At 44.2% G+C, this 22460-nt stretch overlaps 1 protein-coding gene across 4 annotated transcripts in view; it reads left to right on the forward strand.

Annotated features, from left to right (window-relative positions):
- mtcl2 (microtubule crosslinking factor 2) overlaps window positions 1–22460 on the forward strand; it is an 88916-nt gene that overhangs the window by 49640 nt on the left and 16816 nt on the right. For 2 of the 4 annotated variants that reach the window (XM_076741308.1, XM_076741310.1), the window contains exons 5-11: window positions 10124–10186; window positions 14088–14255; window positions 14940–15093; window positions 15298–15868; window positions 16505–16802; window positions 17663–17896; window positions 20319–20456. In XM_076741308.1, the coding sequence (XP_076597423.1) occupies window positions 10124–10186; window positions 14088–14255; window positions 14940–15093; window positions 15298–15868; window positions 16505–16802; window positions 17663–17896; window positions 20319–20456 (1626 nt within the window). The remainder of the gene's footprint in view (window positions 1–10123; window positions 10187–14087; window positions 14256–14939; window positions 15094–15297; window positions 15869–16504; window positions 16803–17662; window positions 17897–20318; window positions 20457–22460) is intronic. The other 2 variants (XM_076741309.1, XM_076741312.1) reach the window with 2 other exon arrangements.

Here is a 22460-nt window from a genome sequence, read left to right on the forward strand (position 1 = left end):
GTTTTTCTACTCATGGTATTGAAACGTGCGCAGAACCAGCTTGCTGTTGATGATATTCAGGTAAATTGAGTCGGCTGGATTCTTCTTCGAGGCAGCGTGTGTCCGTTCGCTGGGCTCATTAACGAAGAGCGTTTGAAAACGAGCTGTAATTATTCATCATGATTTGTGTTTGGTTTTGAAGATTTGAGGCTGCCTTGTGTCACCAGTGTTTTAAGGGTCTGTGCTTCCTGTATTTTTCTTTTTTCTTTCTCACTCCATCCATCCTTCCTCTCCTCCTTCCCCCTTTTTTCTTACTACCTCTTCCTCTCCACCTCTGACCCTCTTATCATTCATCCTCCCCCCTCATTTATGTCTCCTCCCTTCCTTCCTCCTCTTCCTCTTTTCCTTTCCGTAATGCGATGCCAACAGGGTGCCTTGGCGACAGCCTGCGAAAGCCGTTGCTACGGCAACGCATCACGGCCTGTGCCTGTCGAGACGTTGTGTCGGGAGGCGGGGGGATGTAAATGGATGCTGCGTGCTGGAGCTGCTCCTCACCTCATGTATACGCACTGTCCTTAAATTACTGCACGACACTGATGCCTGTCTCTGTCAGGTACCCGAATGCTTGTCATAGGGTCATTTTGAGGGAACTTAAAATGCAAAACAATAAGATATAATGACATTTATGTGAAGCTGTGATCATAACGACATGGAAGAAAATTCTGAAATTCGTCATCTGGTCTGCAGAGGAGCGTAGCTACATCGAGCCTGTGAAGCCTGTTTCGACTGCTGCACCAGGAACTGAAACAAATGAGAAGTTGAAGCAGCAGAACTCAACCAAAGCTCGACCGTGCAGCTGAAACTATCTGTCCAGTAATCAGATCGATGGAAAATATCTAATTACTATTGTATCTTTGATTGTTAATTATTAATGCTCTGCAGAATCCTGCAAACCAAACAGCGATTAGATGGTTTGTACATGTAATGAGAAATAAATTAGCCCTTTAATGAACGTTCAGGGGCAATAGGACCCTGAGGAGCGTGTGGGGATGATTTGGGGAGAGGGGAGGTGAACAAGGCATTTGGCGTTGAGGTTTGACATCTGCACACACACACACACACACACACACACACGTTGCACGTCCTCCTCTCAGTCTGTTCTTGCTCTGTTCAGCTTCCAACACCACTGGGCACACACACGCATGCACGCAGGCACACACATACACTACACACACACACACACACACACACACACCCATGTCTCACTTCCACAAACAACAACAACATGGGCACAGCTAAACACACATATCAACACAATAAACACGCCATACACACATGAATAATTCAAATCAATATGAAGCATTCAGGTCGTACTTGAAGGGGTGTTCATTTGCGCAAGGTCACCTACTAACACACTGCCTTAATAAGCAGAGTGTCTGGAGACGTACACACATTGGCAGACACACACACACACACATGCTTTTCTCTAATGGAAGTGGCTGGAAGTGAGAGGTGGTTCTGGTAACAAAGAACTGCAAATGCTCCTTCCTCTGCCCCTCCCTCCCCTCCCCTCCTCCTGTCCTCTCCTCCTCCTCTTCTCCTCTCCTCCTCTCCTCCTCTCCTCTCCATCTTTTCTCCATCCTTCCCTTCCTTGATGCTGTGTTTACATTTTGCCAAGTGTGTGTGTTTGTGCGTGACAAGCCAAAGTAAACAGAGGAGGAGGAGACTGGTTTTGTCAGTCTCAAATACAGCCTGTTGTCATGATTTCTTACTGGAGGAGAGAAAGAGAAGGAAAAATGAGGAGAGAGAGAGAGTGGAAGGAGGGAAAGACGAGTCAAAGCAGGGCGACAGGATGAGAGGCAGACGGTTGAGGCACTTGTGTGTGTTGCTTTTCTGCAGAAGCAGTGTCACATCCATCCCCTATCAGTCTTGCAGTGCTTTGTCGCTCTGCTAATGCTATGCTAATGTGATGCTAATTGACCATTCACTGTCTTGGCTTTAGCTGCGCTGATACACACAAGCGGATGTGAGCCGAATCACTGTTGTGCTACAACACGTCAGCGTTCGTCTGCACAGCTGAAAATACAACAACAGAACATTCAAAGAGGCTCAGAGGATGTTTGTGAACCTGCAGGACTGTAACGTGTCCCTGCTGGGAGAGCATCAGTTAAGCCTCAAGAGATGACGACGAATTCACCGCCGGATCATTTAAATCAAGCAGTGGCAAATTTATGTTTAGCCGGCGGCTGATTAGCACCACTTTTTGACAGGGAATTATATCTGAGGAGAGGTGATGAAAAGGTGTGTGTATTCAGCTATGGTCAAGCTGCTCAAGCCAATTGCTACAAATCACGTGCTTAAAATATGAGAAAGCGTATTGACTCTTACGTCTCTTTTTACAGTGTATTTGTCATTTGGTTGATTATCCAAAGAGACCCATTAATGTTTAATCTTGTCCCATGGAGTATCATTATGCAGCACGAGAATCCAAACTGACAAAAGTCTGAAGCCTCTAAGCACGAATCTGAAATTACACTGGAAATATTCGAACTGGGTATAAGACAGTATTGATCTCGTCTGAACCTGATCGATACTGAGACGATGGGTTTCACTTGTGAGCGTCACGGTGTGATAAAGTTTTCATTGTTCCAGTGCCTGGCTCGTCGTCACTGAGGGGGTGAAAAGTGTCTTTGCATGATGAAGTCACTCGTTTTTATCCCTTCCTCTCTGTGATGCTACTTTTTTCCCGCCGGGCATCCCTGCAGTCATGTGAGCGGGGAGATGCTGTGTGCACGCAGAGAGGAGATACACTAACTAATGAGGAGTCAAAGAGGGCTTTGTTTGACACTTGACTAGAAAGCTGTCCGGGCTGACGTCAGCTGATGGCTAAACTGAAGAATTAAAAAGCTTCAGTGTTCCAGATGTTCCTTTCATGATTTTTTTTTTTTTTTTTTTGCCTTGACCCATTTTCTTAATAAGGTGTTATTGTGAGATAAAGCAGCGAAATGATTTTTAATGGACAGCTTGGTGGCCTTGATTTGGACCTTCGGAGTTCATCCGTCTTTCTGGTGTAAATGAGACGAGCGGTTTGATGGTCTTGGGAAGGTCGTCCATCCGTTTCCTGTCTCCCTCTTTATGCTTTTTTGATGTTTTATGTTTTTCTGTGTGAGAGTGTGAACATCAGCTGACAGGGTGAGACACCGGGAGTAGAAGTACACTGTTCCCCTGAAGGATGAATGGTTTGGGAAGACATGATCATCTGTTTTGCTGTCCTTCAGTCTGATTCTGTACTGCGCCTCAGAGCTCATTTGAGACCTAAACAGTTTCCCGGTGGACCACTGTTGTCTTATATACACATACAGCATGTTTAAAAGAAGAAGTAACACAGTCCTCCTCTTTCAAATGAAAAGTAAATCCATGAGCAGTAAAGCAGATCATTGCTCAGTCCGGTTCTCTCAGGGGTTTTACAGCCACAGACTTACAGGGTCTTTTATGACCACTAGCTTATGATTGCTAATGTTAGCTCGTACTTTCTTGTGAACATTGCTGAGTTGACTTTGTGACTCCTCTCTACTTGTGCTCCCGTTGTGCTTCACTCACAGATGAATATTTCAGTGCTTCTATTGCAAAGGTAAAAACGAGGAGTAAACAAGCGGTTCCTCGCTGGGGACGTGTTTGATGTTTTCTGCTTGTGGTCTCACTTCACTCGCTCTCACATGTGTTACCTGATGATGGTGGCTTTAACATGAACTGACTCCAAAGAATCTTGGGAAATGAGTTTCATTCTTGTGGACCCTTCTCAAATGCAAGTCATTTGCACGTTTTGATGGATTTTTTTCTTCCGTGTCAGCAGCCATCTCTTCTCATTAATGTCTCTGTTTCTAATCTGAAAATCAATCAGCAGACCCGATGAACTGGCTTGAGTTGTGTAATCCATGAACATTAACATTTTGATCAGTGTTACACATACGAACGCAGACCCGATGTTCGCTGTGATGGATGACTCAACTGTGTAACTGTGAAATGGCTGCGTGAAACAGGAAGAAAATCCGGACAAATACGTTAAGCACAGCAGCATTCTTTGCATGAGGGCGAAGTTGTAATGTAAAGCTTGATTTGTAGTAAATGGACTGAAGACTGCACGCCACTGGTACAGTATGTAATGAACAACTGGAGGGCAAAGAGTCCGATTTATCTCATTTCTGATCCTCAATTCAGGTTTTATCGACAACATCGCAGCAGACAAAGGGGCTTTATGCTTGAAGCCCTGACAGTGAATGGGCTGTTTATTTCCTAATTCAGTGCAAGCAGGGTGTTATAATGTTTTCACAAAAAGTGTGTTAAAGTGTGATAGACATTGCAGAGTGTGGAAACAGCGTGAGTGTGTAGTAATGAGCGGAGCAGACTGGGGATTTGGGTGTTGCTTTCGTCTTATCTGCTCTGCTCCGTTGTGCTCTGAGCTGTTTTCCTGTGCTGCAGACAACCGGAGAGAGCTGCTTAATGCTGCATTTGCATGCTAGGAATTCTATAAAAAGTCATTGTCAAGTGTGACGACGAGAAATGTGACGTTAGAATCTGCTTGCAGTATTACGAGCATCCATTTGTTTCGTTATGTGAACGTGATTGGATTGTTTTTACTTGGTAAATAGCCTGATTTTAGCAGAAGAATGATATCGTCTCTCTCTCTCTCTCTCTCTCTCTCTCTCTCTCTCTCTTTGCATCCATCTGTATCTTGTATGACTTTAAAATATGCATCTAATTATTTTTGAGTGTTTTCTCATTTGTAAAGCACTGGGCAGAAAAACAAGATGTAATTTGTAACAAAATATTTGAAGAATTTGAATTTGTGTATTTGAAATACTTAAAATACATCATTTAATATGTCCTGATCAGCCTGATCAGTGTTTATCTTAAAGGACCAGTGTGCTGGATTTAGTGGCGTCTAGCTGTGAGGTTGCAGATTTGCAACCGACTGAATATCCCTCACCTCATCCTCGCTTTCCAAGCGTGTAGGAGAACCTACAGTGGCTGCAAAAATTCTGAAAAAGTGAACCAGTGTTTGGTTTGTCCATTCTGGGCTTCTGTAGAAACATGGCAGTGCAGCATGGTGGACTCTGTGGGAGAGGACCGGTTGCTTGTAGAGAGTCTTATTGCCATCCAAAAGAACTGTTCACTTCCCCCAGTAGCATTTCTATTGGCTGTTCACTCAGTCAGTCAGTCAGTGGTAACTTCAACTGACAGAAAAAAAAACACCCAGCATGCACCCCTTAATTCACAGCCTCCCACCCCCAAGACATCCTGATTGGCTACTTCAGATCTATGATGAGGGAAATTAGCAGAGCGCATCTTTTCCATGTTTGGTGGTGAAGATGAGATCCATGTTGAGGATACTAAATACCTAAAATGTCATAATACCACTGTGTATAGGATGTATTTTTTTAGTTCTAAATGACTCGTTTTTTTAATTGCATACATTGTCTCATTCAGCACCAGTATTTTGTCTTTGATTTTGGTACATTTGAAGTATTTGAAATGAGATACTTCTCGATTGTTTTGTGCCCATCTCTGCTGTTATGCAACCCATTGTGCGTTGCATTGCGTAGACTCTTTGTTCCAGTGTGTGTGGTGTTGATGTAGAGACGGGAGTGTCCTGTTCTTTCAGGCTGAGACTGGCCCCCTCGCCTGCGAAAGCGTGTGTGCCAGTTGCTGCATGCACTTCAAATAAATCACATTTCTTTCCACAAACCCACCCTCTTTATGAGCACACTCAGAAACACACACCTTCACTCAGTATTCTCGCAGTCTGATCTGATCTCATTCCCGCCCTCAGAGGATCATATGAGCTGTCGCATTTCAGTGTCTAAGAGAAGTGATTTTTTTCTTTCTTTAGAAAATTGTAGGGTTCTCATTTTAAATGCATAGCACAAAATGTAGTTCACTCATGACCAAGAAACATCATTTTGTCTTGAACAATCACTGGATGTGCAAAGCAGCTGTTTCCTTCTGCTGCCAGTCTTTATGCTAAGCTAGCCTCCCAACTCACAGACACAACCGCAGCCTCGATTATCTCATCTCGTATTCTTGGAAAGAAAAGTGAATAAACATATTTCTGAAAATGTCGCGCTATTCCATTAACAGCCTTTGGTGAACGGCAGATGTGAATTATGAAGTGTCCAAACTAATTAATACCTGTTAGGCAGGTAATCAGCTAAATCACGAAAAGGAAATCACTGAGTCGCAAGACAATTAAAACAGATAATAAGAGCAATAAATGATCCACCGAAGGTCGTCAGCTCGTGAAGGTAAATATAAAAGACTCTGTGTGTCTGACACATACTCTCTGCTGCGTCGCTCTCAGGGTTTCACGCCTGCTTGCTTCAGGTGAGTCTGTAGACGCAGCGCAAATCTGATTTCAGTGCAGCATCCTCTCTCACTGCCTCCATCCCCAGAGAGCAGCCTCATCTCCTGTCAGTTAGCCTGTGTGGTGGGTCATAACCTGACTAGGCTGTTAAAACCATTTCCGTTTGGGAAAGCAGATCAGCACACTGTAAAAACTTCTGCTGCTCTGGTGTGTCAGCAGCAGCGGTAGCGTCTCAGTCCAGCGGTGTTGAATAGTTTTGTCTGTGTGTTGCTGCATGCTGAGGAGGCAGGAGGCTGTTTCATCCCTCTGTCTGTTTTCAGCCGTCTGAGTGACCCTCATGACTGCTGGCGTGTCTTTATTCTGAGTTTCAACATTGCTTTTTTCGTCCTCATTTGCTCCCTGTAGCCTTCCAGAGGTCACATTATTTCCATGTGCAGAGTTTCAGCATAGCTTTCTTTAGTTTCATCATGTTTCGAACGTTTTCCTCCTCTGGCCGCAGTGTCAGTGTTTTTTACCCCCCTCCTGCAGACTCTCCTTACTTTCCTCAGGGTGTTTCATGAGGTCTCACGGAGTGTTTGAGCCCGCCCTGCTCTGCAGCCCGAGTGTCACGGCTGGTTGAGCTGCAGATCAGATTGGATCGGAAGGAGGAGAGTTCTCGCTGCTGTGCCTCCTCATCCATGACGGAGGAATGACAATATCTCTCTCTTTGACTCTCCCTTTTTTTCTCTCTCTCTGCCATCGCTGTTGTTTTCTGTCTTTCTGTCATTGACCATCTCTTCCTCTTTCACTCTGCGTCCTGATCGGGTTTTCTCCTCCATCCTCCAGTTCAGACTGCCAAAGGAGGGCTTTCCGTGCATTTATGCTACTTCTCTCTACCTTTTTCCACTGCTTTCTCGAGCCCGTCCATCTCCCCTTCCATCAGCTTTTCCCCGGTGTATAATGAAGTGTTACCTGACAAAACCTTTGCTGCTGCTGCTGCTGCTGCTGCTGGAGAAGCAGAGGACACAGCCAGAAGCTGTTAAATATGTCATCAGATAACATGGGACTCAACCTGTTATCTGCAGTGTAACTGTAGACCTGCGGGCTCAGAAACATGAGATCCAGGCCCTGGTCACTGTGTGTGTGTGTGTGTGTGTGTGTGTGTGTGTGTGTGTGTGTGTGTGTGTGTGTGTGTGGGCACGTGTGCTTTACATAATAAATAATGTCCAAGCATACTTATGTGCAAGTGAGAATTAGGTGTTAGAGTTACAGACAACAAACAACAATAAAGTAGTGTTCTAGAAATAGAAGTGACCCACATGTGGAAATGTGTGTTCTGTCATCTGGAGGAAGAAAAGATGATCCAACACTTGATCTGTAAAAATATATACACTCTTTGTGCAGTATTCATCAAATGAAACTTTGGCTTAGAATTTTAACCAAAAATGATTTTTTTTTTAGTTGTTAAACTGACAGTTCAGGCAGTTGTGATTACCTGCTGGTGCAACTTGTAATTAGAGGCAACTCAGACACATTTCAGGCTGATGATTATCAGCTTAGGCAACAGTTTGACAACCTGACTCAGCATTCAGTGGTTCGGGCTGTTTGGGTGTCTAGTTACCAGTTTGTGCTGATATTTGGTATTTTACAGTATGTAATGTCACCGTCAGTGAAGGTTCAGACAGCTGATTGACAGTCCAGGCGAATATCTGCCAGTTCAGGTAAATTTAGGCAACCAAGTAAAAAATAAAAATAAAAAAGGCTTTTTTTCACAGCAGACATGTTGACTGCTCAATATAGAAAAAGCTCAGGTGTTACTAAAAACATGAATGTTGGCTCCGTTCCATTCAGATGTCGCAGTAAGTCATACCAGGAGTCAAGTTTCCATCCAACTTCAGAGCAAATATGACCTGAATTTTCAGCTAATCTGCAAAAGAACATACAAATGCAAATGTCCTTCCATACTTTATGTAATGGGGACCAAGACCTTGATAACTGTCCCAGATTAATAAGAACATTTGAGTCCCTTTGAAGGCTTTCTTGCGTCACCTACCGTCCCAAAGTCACCATCTCTATAGGCTGAAAAAGTCTATTTTTATCCCTCAAAGGCTTTTGTGTTGCAAACTCAAACAATCTTTTGGCAACTTTTCCTCCCTCTGGTAGTTCAGGAGTCGCTCATGCAAATGAAACAAGGTGTGATTTTCAGTGCCATGAGCTCTCTCTCAAGAGACCAGCATAAATTAATTTCCACGTTTTTCCACTGAAGCCCCCCTCTGCGACTGAACGCTGAGCTAAAAGCCTGATCCGACAGTCCCGACATCAGTCCAGCCTCCGGCCCGAATCAATGGTTCCATTATCAGACAGGCTGATTGATCAGTCGAGTTTAGAGCCATTAATAGACTGTTTGCATTGCCATAAACTGATCTTAAAGTGGGTTGTGAGACTGAGGGAGGGATTTATGGAGAGAGGGGGGAGAGAGGAGGGAGGGAAGGACAGCGGGAGGTGAAAAATGAAAAGGTTGGGAAATAGCCCAAAGAGTGATGAAGGGGTGAGAGGGAGGGGAGGAAGAAAGGGAGGGACGAGGGGATGAAGGGATGGAAAGAGGAGAGGTGAGGCAGGGAGAAGACTGGCAGACTCGTGGAAAGAAAATAAATCAGACAAATAAGCAAACATCCTTCCCGTTGATGCTGCACAGTAACTCCACCTGGACAGGAGAGGAAATCCCTGTGCGCTGGAAGGTCACCGCGTTTCAGCAGCTGACATATTTCTGTTCACCTTTTCCTTCCTTCCATCCCGCCATTTCTTTCTTTTGTTGTCGGTGGTTCATTGCAGAGACAGTAGCTTGTTTCCATGGAAACGGACTGAGCCAGATGAGCTGAGCTACTTGCAGTGCAGCGTCTGTCCTGACTTTGTGTGTGTGCGTGTGTGTGTGTGTGTGTGTGTGTGTGTGTGTGTGTGTGTGTGTGTGTTTGATTGGTTTTGGCTCTGAAGACGAGGAGGGATGATGATTTATTTGATTGTAATGCACTGGGCAGACACTTGGATGAACACTGTGTGCATGAGTGTGTGTGTGTGTGTGTGTGAGCCGAGTAGGTATTAGCAAAGCCACCCAGTGTTTGGTCCATGTCGCTGGATCGTATAGCTCCGCTGTTGTCGCTCTCCATGTCTCTCTGTTCTTACAGTGGTTCCTCCAGCTCACACCTTTAATTCCACACTCTTATCAGAAAGTGAATATGCGGATTTGCCAAAATGTCAAGCTACTCCTTGAAAGAGGTACAATAGAAAGTCATATCGGTAAATAAACCGGTGTGAACTATCAAGACTGCCATGCCTCCTGGAAGACCTGCAGGTGCTTAGTGTCGCCTTACGGTCTGAATAATGACAACGTTGCTTTAATCATACAGTTCTGGAAGTGCATCAAAGTGATGAGCAGCTTGCCAAATGGATGGTCAAAGTTCTGAACAGGCACCCAAACGTATTATTGTCTGTGCAGCAGGCGTGGTTGAGATGATGGCTCTGTTCAGAGATGAGGTAAAGATAAAATGATATGGTGGTGACACTCTGAACTACTGGAGTTTTTAAAGCTTACTAGACACATTTGGGGTTTAAAATTCTATTTTAGTCACAAATGTCTGCATAGAGGGAAAGTGTTTATTGTGATTACACAACTTTAAAGCACCCTTTCTTTTCCAGTACAGGTCGTCGCCTCGTGACTCACTTGATAGGTTCATTCTTCATCTTAATGAAACATCCCACAGTCGATGAGGAGCCTTACTAATGAGACTCTGTGTGTGTCTGTTGCAGAACTCCCAGAAGAAAAGAGGAGCACGACCCAACAACAAACCTGACAAGAAGCTCGGTCCACAGGTAACACACACACACACGCACACACACATACACAAGCACGCTGCTGTGTTTTCCCCCAGACGGTCAAAAAAATCAGTAAAAGAAACAAACTAATGAAACCTTTTCGACAAACCTGGAAAGATTTATCCAACACACACACACACACAGACAAAGAGATGTGGAGCGAAGTCATCAGTCACAAACAGCTGAGTGTGTTGAAACATCTGCAGCACATGAGGGAGGCAAGACGAGGACACGAAGAGAGCGAAGGCTGGTGAAGGTCGTGAGGGATAGAAATATGAGAAAAGATGACATCAGTCCAACCAACACCGAGGTTTACTGTGCGCTGGATAGACTCAATCAATCGCCAATAAACTCACTGCATTGTTTTTTACTATTATTTCTGCTGAATTGTTAACATTTATTTGTTTATCCTCATTATCAAAGTGTCCAATTCCGCTTTATATACTGTGTAATATATTAATTTTTCAACATATTCTTTATTATCAGATCAAATAAAGCTACAGATTTTACAAGGCCTTGCAAGCAGTAACCCCATCTGTAAAATAAATGGGATTTGAATCGTGCGCACCCTGCAGCAGTCCTGTCTGGGATGTTTGGACGTCCACTTCCTGGCAGTCACATCCAGGCATGCAGTTGAGGGTGACAGCTGAAAATTTGAAATATAGATAATAGATGTCATCATGTTTTCAGCGAAATTTTTTATGGTGTCAGCATCACCCGAGGCAGCCGTCATCTCTCCGGAAATGTAATGGCATGGACTGACATTAGACCACAGGAGCTGGCTGTTATTTCCTCCCACATGTTTCCACATTGGGAAGGTCAAAACAGAGCAGCACTGGTTCTAAATTATAATCAATCCACCAATCAATTCCTGCATGGACAGTTTATTTCCTATACCAGCATCCAAACACGCAAGTAAGTGTACTTGTGCAGGCGGGACAAAGTGAAAGAGTGTTTTTATCACAGTCAGCTACAGCTCTAAAATGTTCAGTTCAGTTAAGAACAAATGGAAAACTGGTGATAAAGATCTTGAAGATCGTGTAACCAAAAACTGCAGAATGAGAATGAAATCTAAACAGCGAGTGACATAAAAATCTATTGGTTTTCATTGGAGTTCAGCAGTCATACACTTGGGCCAGGCAGACAATGTAAACGTTACTGACATGTCTATTAACACTATAGCCAACGAGCTGCTTCTGGAGAGACACTTCAATTAAAGTAGCTGCACTGTTTTGCTTTTAATTTCCCACTTCAACCACAAATTGAGCTCAAGCTTCAGGTTGTCTGGGACCACAGCAGTCATGTCAGACATCTTGCATGTTTGATCCCTTCAGTGTGTTCCTGCCTCGCAGCTCATGATTGTGCTGTCTGCGTGTCTCTCTGTGACCTATTTCCTCTGGGGATCACACTCTATCTAACAGATAGATCAGCAGTTCCTGCATTCCCTCTCTCCTCTTCGTCAGCTCTGTGTGTTTTCTGCTCTCCATCTTGTCCTGCAGGTTTTTGTACCAAGTGTCATCCGAGCATACCCAGTTTTTGTTTATGTTTGGAGCACAGATCAGGCGCTTTAAATCTCTGCCTCTCTTCTTCCAAAGACACAAAGTGAACTACTTTTTTTTCCTGAACTTTACTCTTCCAGAGTCTCTTCTTTTTCCACATCACTAAAATAGCTCAAACACTGCAGAAAGAACTTTTCCCCTCTGTGAGAAAGCACTGCAGGACTTAGAAAGTGTATGAGCTCAGCTTTTACACAACAGGAGTACACAGAGATTCAGATCAAAAAAAACCACAGGACCAACACCACAGAAGGTGTTTGCGGTGAAGGTGATCCTCTCACCCCCGTCTCTCTCCGCCTGCCGGGCTTCCCAGGCTTCCTCTCCAAGGCACATACCATAAATGGCTGTAAATTCACTGGCTCTCACCTCGCTTAATGTGGTTGGAAATGCTCCACAGGCTGTAAAACAAATACAGCCACAGAGCTGCTTCTGAGGAATGGGTGCACAGGGTCACCTCAGGTCAGCAGTAGTTTCAGCTGAGTCTGGGATGAGAGAAAGAAATAATGAATAAGTTTTCTCAACAACAAACACAAACAACAAAAACTGGAATTAAGGTATTATTGTTGAAGTATATATAGTTTTGTTGTAAAAAAAAAAAAAAAAGGAAAGCATCCCCATTTGAGGTGTTTTGAATAGTTTAAAGTTTAAAGCAACTGTTTTTGGCCACTAGGGGGCAGAAAAACACCACAAAAAGCTGACAAACGCAGCCCTGACATATTATCACCTTCTAAAGTGCTTTTGCAAAACATCAACTCTTGCCTACCTGCACATCCAGCAGACATTAGCATTTATTTAGAGTTGTGTTTCTGGTCATCGGACCAGTGGAAGACCAATATTCACACTTGCTTTAGCTCTGTTTTGACCTCCATCCACTCCAAACGCTGCACCATGTTCACCAGCTAGCCGTTAACGTTAGCTTTTTCTGCTGAAACCAGCCGCCTGCTGCTGGAAAATCTATTATCAGAGCAGTAAGCCTTAACCATTAAATGTTCTGTAAAACCAAAACAGTTTGTTAAAAGATGTAAAAATGCTCCATGGCCACAGAGTTGGTGATTTTAAGGTTTTTAATGTTAGCCAACTCAAACTTTATATTGTGTAACTAACATAACTGAGTCACCTCCTTAATGATTGTTGTCTGCTGTCTGCTGTTATCCATTAAATCTTACTTGTGGCCATAATAGTACACATAGTCCAACTTTAAGTGCAAATATTGCTGATTGCTGCTTTTAAGCACAGCAGTAAGTGATCGTGCTTCCACTACCTTACACAGTGTGATGATAATTTGCTGTGTATTTTGTGTGTCAGCGAGTTAGTAAATATTCATTTCAGATTCAGAATGACGGCTGCGTTAAACCACTAATGAGTGTGTTTTCTGGAGTTTCTGTGTGTGTGTGTGTGTGTGTGTGTGTGTGTGTGTGTGTGTGTTTCTTTTGTAAAAGCCTCACGAGGAACAAACGCAGCATGACTCTGACCTCACCATTTGGTAGCAGAAAGCCACAAGTTAGTTAAATAGCTCTTTGTCATTATTTCTTAAGTTCAAGGCGATTTTGAATAGAATGAAAAGCCAGTTCATCCCGGTTGAGTTGCAGCGCTGTAATGAGCTGTGGCTTGTGTTCGGCTGACAGAAATACGCGGCTTAGTGTGTCCTATAGCTGCCAGGGATGATGTCAAAGCATCACTGTGGTTTGAAACACACTCGAATTTACGGACCATCAGAACACAATCCAAAGAAAAGATGATCATGTATGACCTTTAATGGTGTCCAGCTGTCAGACTGGATGAAATGATCTGACTGTGTGTGTGTTTGTGTGTCTGCACTGTCTGCAGCTCTTACTCTGTGTGTGTCTGTGTGTGTGTTTCCTTTGCTGTCAGGTTCTCTGTCCATCTCTATGTAACCTCTGTCCCAGGTTACACTGATTGAAGTGTCCTCATGTCTTAACCGTTGGACAACAGATCAAATTTGACACATTATAGCTACTGTTCAAGTTGAGGGATACGTCGTGTGTGTCTCTGAATCGTGGCAGATATTTTTTCATCATTCATTATCTTTTGTTTGTTTGATTTTAGATTAGTTAGAGATTAAAAACCTGAAAGAATTCATTACAAATAATGGAACTGACGGAAGCTTAAATCCACAAATGTTTGGCTTTTTTATTTGGTGAATTACCTGCAAAGATGAATCAGTTTGATGTAACTGACTGATCATTTAATCTAGGTGCAGGCCTGAAAGGTCAATAGCACTGATGACAGATCTGAGTGCAGGTCATCCTCTGTGTGATCCAGCAGTTTCTCGTATCAGCGTCACCTCAGCGCTCTCTTCTCTCTCTGTCCCGTCACTGCAGGAGGACAGTTCAGACCTGAAGTGTCAGCTCCACTTTGCCAAAGAGGAATCAGCCCTGATGTGCAAGAAGCTCACCAAGTTGGTGAAGGACAGCGAGGCCATGAAGGAGGAGCTGGCCAAGTACAGGTCGCTGTACGGAGACGTCAACGCCTCACTCACCGTGGAGGAGGTGAGGATGAAGGAGGACAGAAAGACCTAAGATGTTAGCTTTAGAGCCATTTTGTACAGCAGCAGAGCAGAGCAGACAAACTAGTGGTTAGTGAATAAGGCTGTGAAACAGGAGCTGGCCTGGTAGAGATCACTGTATGTAGAATCAAAAACCACCGTACAATGGAGGAGGTGGGAGAAGGGTGAGGATTTTCATTTCACATTGAGAACTGTGATGCAGCCCACAGAAGTGAAAATCAGAAACCTGAGTTTCTCAGCATTTAGCTCTGCACCTCTCAGTGTTTGCCTGAGAGCTGCAAAACGGTGCCACTTGGCTGTTAGGGTGGACGTGGTTTGTGAAGTATCCCCACCCTTTGTACCCACATAAAACCCAAATGGTTCTTATCCCCCCTGTGCCAAACAGGCCTGGGAAAACTCTACAGAGGTGCATTGTGTTAGAAAGAGCCAAAACACTCACACAGAGCTCATTAAATCAAACTGACTTTTAAGCCATTTTATGCTGAAAACTAAACAATCATCAAACACCTCAACAAACAGAACACAGACAATGATTTTACTACAATATTGTCAGTCCTTGAAATATTGAACTTGTAGTCATTTGCATTATTAATGAGCATTTAATTATCCAGGACTGGTAATACTGGTTGTCTTCTCCTTATCTCTTTCTCTCTGACTCCCCTTCCAGGTTGCTGACTCCCCCCATACCCGTGAGGCGGAGATCAGAGTCCACCTGAAGCTGGTGGAGGAGGAGGCCAACCTGCTGAGTCGACGCATCGTGGAGCTGGAGGTGGAGAACAGGGGGCTCCGAGCTGAGATGGATGACATGAAGGGACCACAAGGTAGATCTGAAGCTCATCTCGTCTGTCATGGATACATTTCTATAATCAGTTAGTCAGAGACAGGAGCTCCTCTGGCGGTGGAGGTAATCTTAAATCAACAGGTAGAATTAGCTAATTGGACATCCTCTACAGCACAGTGAGATTTAGATATAAGCGTAAAATGCGGTTTTTGTTGCTTGACTTCTCATTGTATCATGTCTCTAGATGGTCCTCAAGAGCTGACTGGTGTCGGTGGTGGTCTGGGGGCAGGTCTTGGCCTAGGAGGTGGAGCCATGGTGCTCGGGGGAGGGCCTTCCTCTGAAAACGTCATGGAGCTCCAGAGACACCTCCAGTTTGTGGAGGAGGAGGCGGAGCTGCTGAGGAGGTCTCTCATCGAGATGGAGGAACAGAACAAACTCTTGATGAATGAGATCAACCGCTATAAATCTGAACTCCCGCCGCCAGCGTCCACGCTGTCATCCAACTCCTTAACGTCGTTGACGGACGGGCTGCTCAACGACAGCCCGGTGCACTCCATACAGGAAGGGGCGGTGCTTATCAGCACAGATGCCCCGGCCCAGGAGGAGGAGCTCAGGTTGGCGAGGCTTCAGATCGGAGAACTGAGCGGGAAGGTGAAGAAGCTGCAGTATGAGAATCGAGTGCTTCTGTCCAACCTGCAGCGCTGTGATCTGGCTTCCTACCATGCACCTTCCTCCTCCTCCTCTTCCTCCTCGCTACGACTAGCCCTTGAGACTGACGCTGAGGCTGGAGACTCTGCTGAGTGCCTTCCCACCAGGTAGTTTTCCATTGTCTTGAATCTGTGGTTCCACAGTGTGGCTCTCCACTGGGATTGCCTCAGTGAAGGTATTTTTTGTAGCTCAGCTCAACAATTTTGTTGAAAACTCAATGAATAAACAAAACAAACAGACCCCACCCTTTCCTATTTGAGGGCAGTGAAGGCAAAGTTGCTGATTTTTAATTTGGGTAGAAATCTGTTTTCTATGTTTTTGCTTCAACTGATTCTGTATTTCATGTTTCATCACGGGTCCACTTAAAGATGCATTCAACACTTGCTAGCAACTGTTATTGGACATGAGGTAATGAGTCCTCCCCTGTCTCATGTAGCCAGCCTGCTTTCTTTGCAAGCTCCACTGAAAAGTGTGTTAGAAAGCCAGCTGTCATTGTTCTCCAATCTCGTAACAAGACTGAGAAGTGATGCTGCACTAATGCACAGCAGTGCTGTGAGCTAAATGCTAATATCAGCATGATAACAGACACAAAACGACAAAGCTAAAATGCTGATGTTTAGCAGGTATAATGCTTATCGTGTCCATCAAGCTAGTTTATGGTGTTAGCACGGTAACAATCCGAGGGACCACGGTGTCCCCGTCCTCACTCTTCTCTCCTCACCTCCTTTCTGCGTTTCCATCAGCCCGCCCCACCGCAAAGAGCCAGTAGGGGGTGAGAACGACGCCCTGGAGATCAAAGAACGGAAAAAGAAGATTGAGGACAACGCTGACGCAGCAGCCCTTCTCCCTGGGTGCCTGGGGCAGAAGGACCATGATGCCTTGCTGGCCATGAGGGACCAGGCTCGCTTGGTTTCCACGGCGATACAGCTCCTGACCTCCCCGGAGTCTAACTGCCTCTCCTCCCCATCCATCTATCACAAGGTCTGCAGCAACGAGGCAGCAGAGCCGTGTGACCTGGAGAAGCCTCAGCCTCACAGCCAGGTACAGTCCCTCCGAACACACTGACCAATCAAAGCTGGACATCAACCGTGTGGCCCCGTTAATCCTTTTCTCATGAAATCTACTGAAGCCCTAAAGATATTTTGTACAGTGCTTTAACAAAACATTGCAATGTTTACATTTAAAACGGCATTTAGTGTTTACTTGCTTTGTTTCACAGAGTCATTGCTGTGTCGATTAAATGTCATGAAATAATGAAAAATGCACATCACGACGTCTCCTGGTTGCTTGTTCTGTGTAAGCAATGACATTGAATAAAGAGAAGCAGCAAATCGTCATATTTGAGAAGCTGGAACCAGAGAATATTTGCCTTCTTGCTTGATAATCACTTTCAATCCTTCAACAATGAAGCCATTATCAACATGGTTGTCAGTTCTCTGTTGATCAGTTAATCTATTTATCAACTAATGATTTCAGAGCTGCTCTACAGGACAGACATTGTCCTTGATTTGATTCTGTCTGCATGTTGTCATTAATAACAGATAGTTTCAGTACAGTTAAGAGAAAATAAATAAGTTAAATAAAATAAATGAAGCTTTTTCAAGTGCAGTGTAACTTAGCGTTCGTCACCAGAAATAAACTGATTTTGTGATGTTTCAGGACGAGAGTTTCCTGTCAGTCCACGTCTTGGTTTAGTCACTATAAACCAGAGTTTGACTGCATTTAAAAGGCAACAATGGATCTCTTTATTTCTTTGAGTCGAATGAAAGAGGAGAAACTACATGAGTATCTTCTGCTTTGCACTTTTTCCTGCACTGATTGTTCATTCTGCAGTATCAGCCCCACAGCTCCCTCACATATCTGACAATAACTCGCTGTGCGATCATTTCTTTGTTCCTCAGATCTCAGAGCTGTCCGACCTGGCCGACCGGCCTCTGGTTGGTGCTCTGACCAGCAGGCTCCAGGCCCTACACACCCAGCTACAGGCCTTTGTGGAGCGGGTAGACAGCCTGGGTAAACCCCCAGCAGGCAGGAGGGACCCTGAGGTGGAAGGAGAGTCTCCTCTGGCCTCCCCCTGCGCCTCCCTCCCCTGCTCTGGAGATGGCCAGGATGGACTAAACACGACAGAGGAGAAGGTAAAAGACAAGAAACACACTCCTCCTTTTCACTCCTCGTCACTCTGTCTCTTTTATTTATTGTCTTTTTTATTTCAAGCTTCTACTTTTGTTGGATTTTTATTTCCTGTTTTCACGAGTTTGTTTTTCTGTACTTCAGTTTTGTGTTTGGTCCAGTGCCTAACCATTAGTTTGGCTGAATAACACTCCCAATCCCATCCAAACATGCTGCTTTGGTTTCTCCTCACAGTGGAGAATGATTTTACACAACATGCTCAAATCTGATGTGTCACCAGAGACAGACAATAAAAGCAAGCAAGAAATTAGCAGATTAAATATGAAATGGTTTTTGTGCTGAAGAAAAAAAAAACTGCTTTTTACCACTAACGCCCAAGAGCTAGAGGTCTGTCCTGTTTTCTTACTCTAAGTGAACCTGACAGGCTTCAAACACTGAAATGAACTGATAGCTCTTCGGCCACGTCAAATTGTGAAAAAAAAAAAACTGCTTTTGCTGCATCAGATGAATTCAGATTTGAGCTGTCAGTGTAAACCTTTCCACGTGATGCCACCCATGTCCTCTGCATGCTGTTAAACTGCCTCCTAACCTTATGTTTAGATGCTGCTTTAGGCCTCAAATGGAGCCTGTTTGTTGCATGGACATAGTGAGGTTATTAAGATCACATAAAGCACCATTTATTTCTATTTAAATATATATCTATTCATCAGCACTTCATAAAACTGATTCAGTGTACAGTGTGAGTTTACGTCTAGTTTGTATGAGCACTGTGGCTCATACCTGTTTCATATAAAAACTTGAAAAAAATCAAAAAGTAAAAGTCCCTCATTTGGTGTTGATCTGTTTTAGCTTCTGTTAAGTCCTTCTTGACACCACAGTCTCTGTTATTTATGAGTAATATCAATAGAAACACAAGACTGAAAAACTGCTGTAAAAATGCCTAATAAATGGTGCAGAAGTCCAGTTTGGATCCTGATTGAAGGAGATGTCCACACAGAGTCCTCGAAGCAGCAGATGAGACAGTGAGCTCAGTCTAAATAGATTTCCAATCATACTTCATGAATCACATTTTCAGTGTGAAATGCTCCCCTGGGAAATTTGTGGGCTGCAGTTGATTGTCAGTGATTTGTCATTTATTATTCCAGTCTGAGGGTCTACTGTTGTTCAGTCATGTTGTGCTCCATGTAAAATTCAGCTTAAGATCCACACAGTTAGAAAAAGCAGAGAGAGACCGAGGCATTTTTCCCTCGCCTTTGACTGTCAGGAACATGTTTTAAAAACATGAATAAGCCGCACATTTTCAGGATTAAATGAAGTTGTGTGGGAAGCAAATTCTGTCACCACACTGGCTACTTTGTTTTTTCAGTTTAGAAAGGCTGTTGAGACTCAATAGGAGACTAAATTTACTGGTTTAGGTGGATATTTGGCATATTGCCTTGACAGCAAGAGAGACCTGTTTGCTGTAAAATGTGTGTTTTCTATTATAATCTAACCTAAATTGCCTGTTTGGAGGAGGCGTGATGACATGATACAAAGTTTTAATAGCATACATTATAATGTTTAGACTCCATTAGAGGCCAGTTCTGAGTCCCAACACCCCTGCGATCTCTCCTCCCTTTCCCTGTCTCTCTCCTTCCCTTCGTCCCTTCCTCCTTCCCTCCTTCCCTCTTTCCTCCTGCACGGGCACCATAACCGTCGGTTTCTGCACTTCACTTCGATGTCCCCCTTTCCCTCCTTTTAAACCTCCTTTATCCTACTCCTCACGTCTCCTCTACATCCTAACTGCCTCCCTGCTGTCCTCTCACTCCTCCTTGCTGGCCTCCCTCGCTCCCACTCTTCCTTCTCCTTCACCTTGTTGCTCCGTCGCCCCTTCGCTCTGACCTTTCATTCTAACCGCCTTCCTCCTTCTCTTACTCTCCCATTCGTCTTTTTTCTCCCCTCTTTCCCTCTCCCTTCCCTCCGTTATTCCCCATTGCTGTTTCTCCCTCGTCTCTCCTTTCTTCCTCCTCCTCTATGTCCTCCTCTGTTTCCTTTTTCTCTCCTCCCCCCTCAGCCATTCATTCTCCCCTCCATCCTCCTTTTCTTTCTTTTCTCCACTCTCTCCTTCTCCTCTCTGACCAAGCTCTTTTTCCTCTACATCCTTTTCTTCGTCTTGTGAGATCCATACTCAACTCGTTCTGTTCTGTATTTGTTTCTCATCATTCTCAATGTTGTCATATGGATGGACACCGTTTTGTATTGTTTTTTATTCTTATTCTTGTGTTTGTTTGTCTCATTTTCCTTTCATTTCTATCACTCCCCTCCTTTTTGTTTTTAATCCACGACTTCTCCTCCTCCCCTGCCCCTCCTTCTCTCCTTTATGATTTTGTTGTTCGTTTGTTTGGTTGTTTTTTTTTTCTTCATTAACTTGCCCATGCATGCATGCAGCAGCCTGATTATAGGGACCAACCAGAACCGGAGGTAATGGGTCAAACAGAGGAGAACAGCCAATCAGACATCAATGAGATTCAAAAGCAGGAAAACAGCCCACTGGAACAGGAAGAGAAGGAGGCAGACGATGCTTTGGTGAGTCGCTCAAAATCACAATCATTCATGTCATGACAGGCATAAACATACACATCAGAGCGCTGCAGGGCCCTGAAATTTCAGGCCTAGTCTGTCTCAGGGCTGACAGCTAGCAAATGTTTTCAACAAAAACCTGACTTCAGCCTGGAGCCAGAGTTTCAATGTCCAATATCTCTTTCTCTGTTGTACGCACAGACAAATAAACACTAGGGGTTCAGCCTTCAAGGTCAAAAACTAAAGGTCTAGTCTGAGTCTGCCGCTTCATCAGCCCGTCCATTATTATAAAAGTATGAAGCTACAGCCAGCAGAGGAGATTTTTTGTAACTTCCTGTAATTTTTACATTCCTGTGTACGCATCTGAGATACACATCTGAGATGTAACTTATTAATTAGTGAGCCTTGCATGTGTTGGTAAGCTGGTTTTTCCCTGAAAGAGCCAGGCTAGCTTTTTCCCTCTGCTTTCAGTCTTAATGCTAAGCTAAGCTAACCGGCTGTTGTCTGTAGCTTCATATCTAAAAGGCAGACGTGATAGTGGCATCGACATTTTCATCTAACTCTCAGCAAGAAAGGGAATAAGCGTATTTCCAAAAATTCCCTTAAATCCTCTCTACGCTAATAAAACACACACAGAAATACTCATAATGACAAACCAACAAGCAGCTGCTTAATAAATCAACACAACCTTTTGGCATTGATATGAGATCCAATTGGCAAAAGGTTGACAAGGTTGTTTGGCAAAGGTTAATTAAAGGTTAATTTAAGGCTCATTTAAACACACATTTACACACACATTTACACACACACACACACACACACACACACACACACATACACACACACACACACACATAGAAACTCACACGTATTCTAGCTTGAAGGAACCGATGTGGTATAGTGGCGGCAACTCATGCTAGCAACACAGTGTTGTAAACAAACACAAACAGTGACTTCATCGTCAGATGTGGGACTGACAGGAAGAAAGGACCTTTGTTTGGTTGACCTTTTTGCTGGTGTGTCTCCATGGTAACCAGGGCTGTGTGTGTGTGTCTGCATCTTTATCTGAGCTCGAGAGGTTGAATGAGAGGGAGGGAGGAAGATAACAAGAGAGAGTCAGATATTCAAGAGACTGTTTGTAGCGGTGATGAACAGAGCAGCGCACACACCCAGTGTTTAAATACACTCAGTGTAATGCTGTAACTCGTACCCTGCAGCATTCAGTGGCAGAGTCTGAGCAGTCTCTCCCACCCAGCACCTCTGTGCAGCCTCTCTGGCTGGAGTGCTGGTTGTTAAATACAGTCATCGAGCACAGGTCTTGATTTTGGTCTCACAGGCACCAAACATGGCGGCTTCACTGTGATGGCAAGACTTCAGGTGGCTGCCCAGATGTTCACATCGAAAGTTGTGTTTTTATTGGGAATGCTGTAACTCTGTCTCTCCGGGCACTGAGACGTTTTGGAATCTTGTCCCCATGGACAAACCAGCAGAGACCCCAGACAGTCACTGAGCTCGGCTGCCGGGCGCCAAGAAATAATAAAAGCACAAATATACGGCCGTCCGCTTTGGTTTATCTTCCAATTAAACGAGGTAGGTGTTAATTAGTGCTGTTGGGAATAAATTTGAGCTTTGGAAAGAGCCATGTTAGCTGGCTGTCTTTGTGCTAAGCTAAGTTAATCAACTCCTGGCTTAAGCTCCATAGTTAATGCACAGACATGAGAGTGGAATCAGTCTTCTCCTCCAAGTATGAGCAAAGCTGAGGCCTGCTGAAGTGTAAGTGAAGTATCTTCAAGAGAATAAAAGTTCATGAAGTCATTCTTATTCTGTATTGTTTAAGTGTTTGCTCTCCTATTCGCTCTTATGTTGCTTCAGTTTCTAATGCCGTCGCTCATTTTGCACGAGCAGCTCCCACTTTTTCAGACCGGTAAGTCGTTTTGCAGCTGAGGTCAGAGTGGTTTTTGACAGAGGGGCTATGAGCGGCGTTCTGGGTGGAGGGTGATGGAGGACAGA

This window comes from Chaetodon auriga, chromosome 10, assembly GCF_051107435.1.
Source record: "Chaetodon auriga isolate fChaAug3 chromosome 10, fChaAug3.hap1, whole genome shotgun sequence".
NCBI classification, from domain to species: Eukaryota; Metazoa; Chordata; class Actinopteri; order Chaetodontiformes; family Chaetodontidae; genus Chaetodon; species Chaetodon auriga.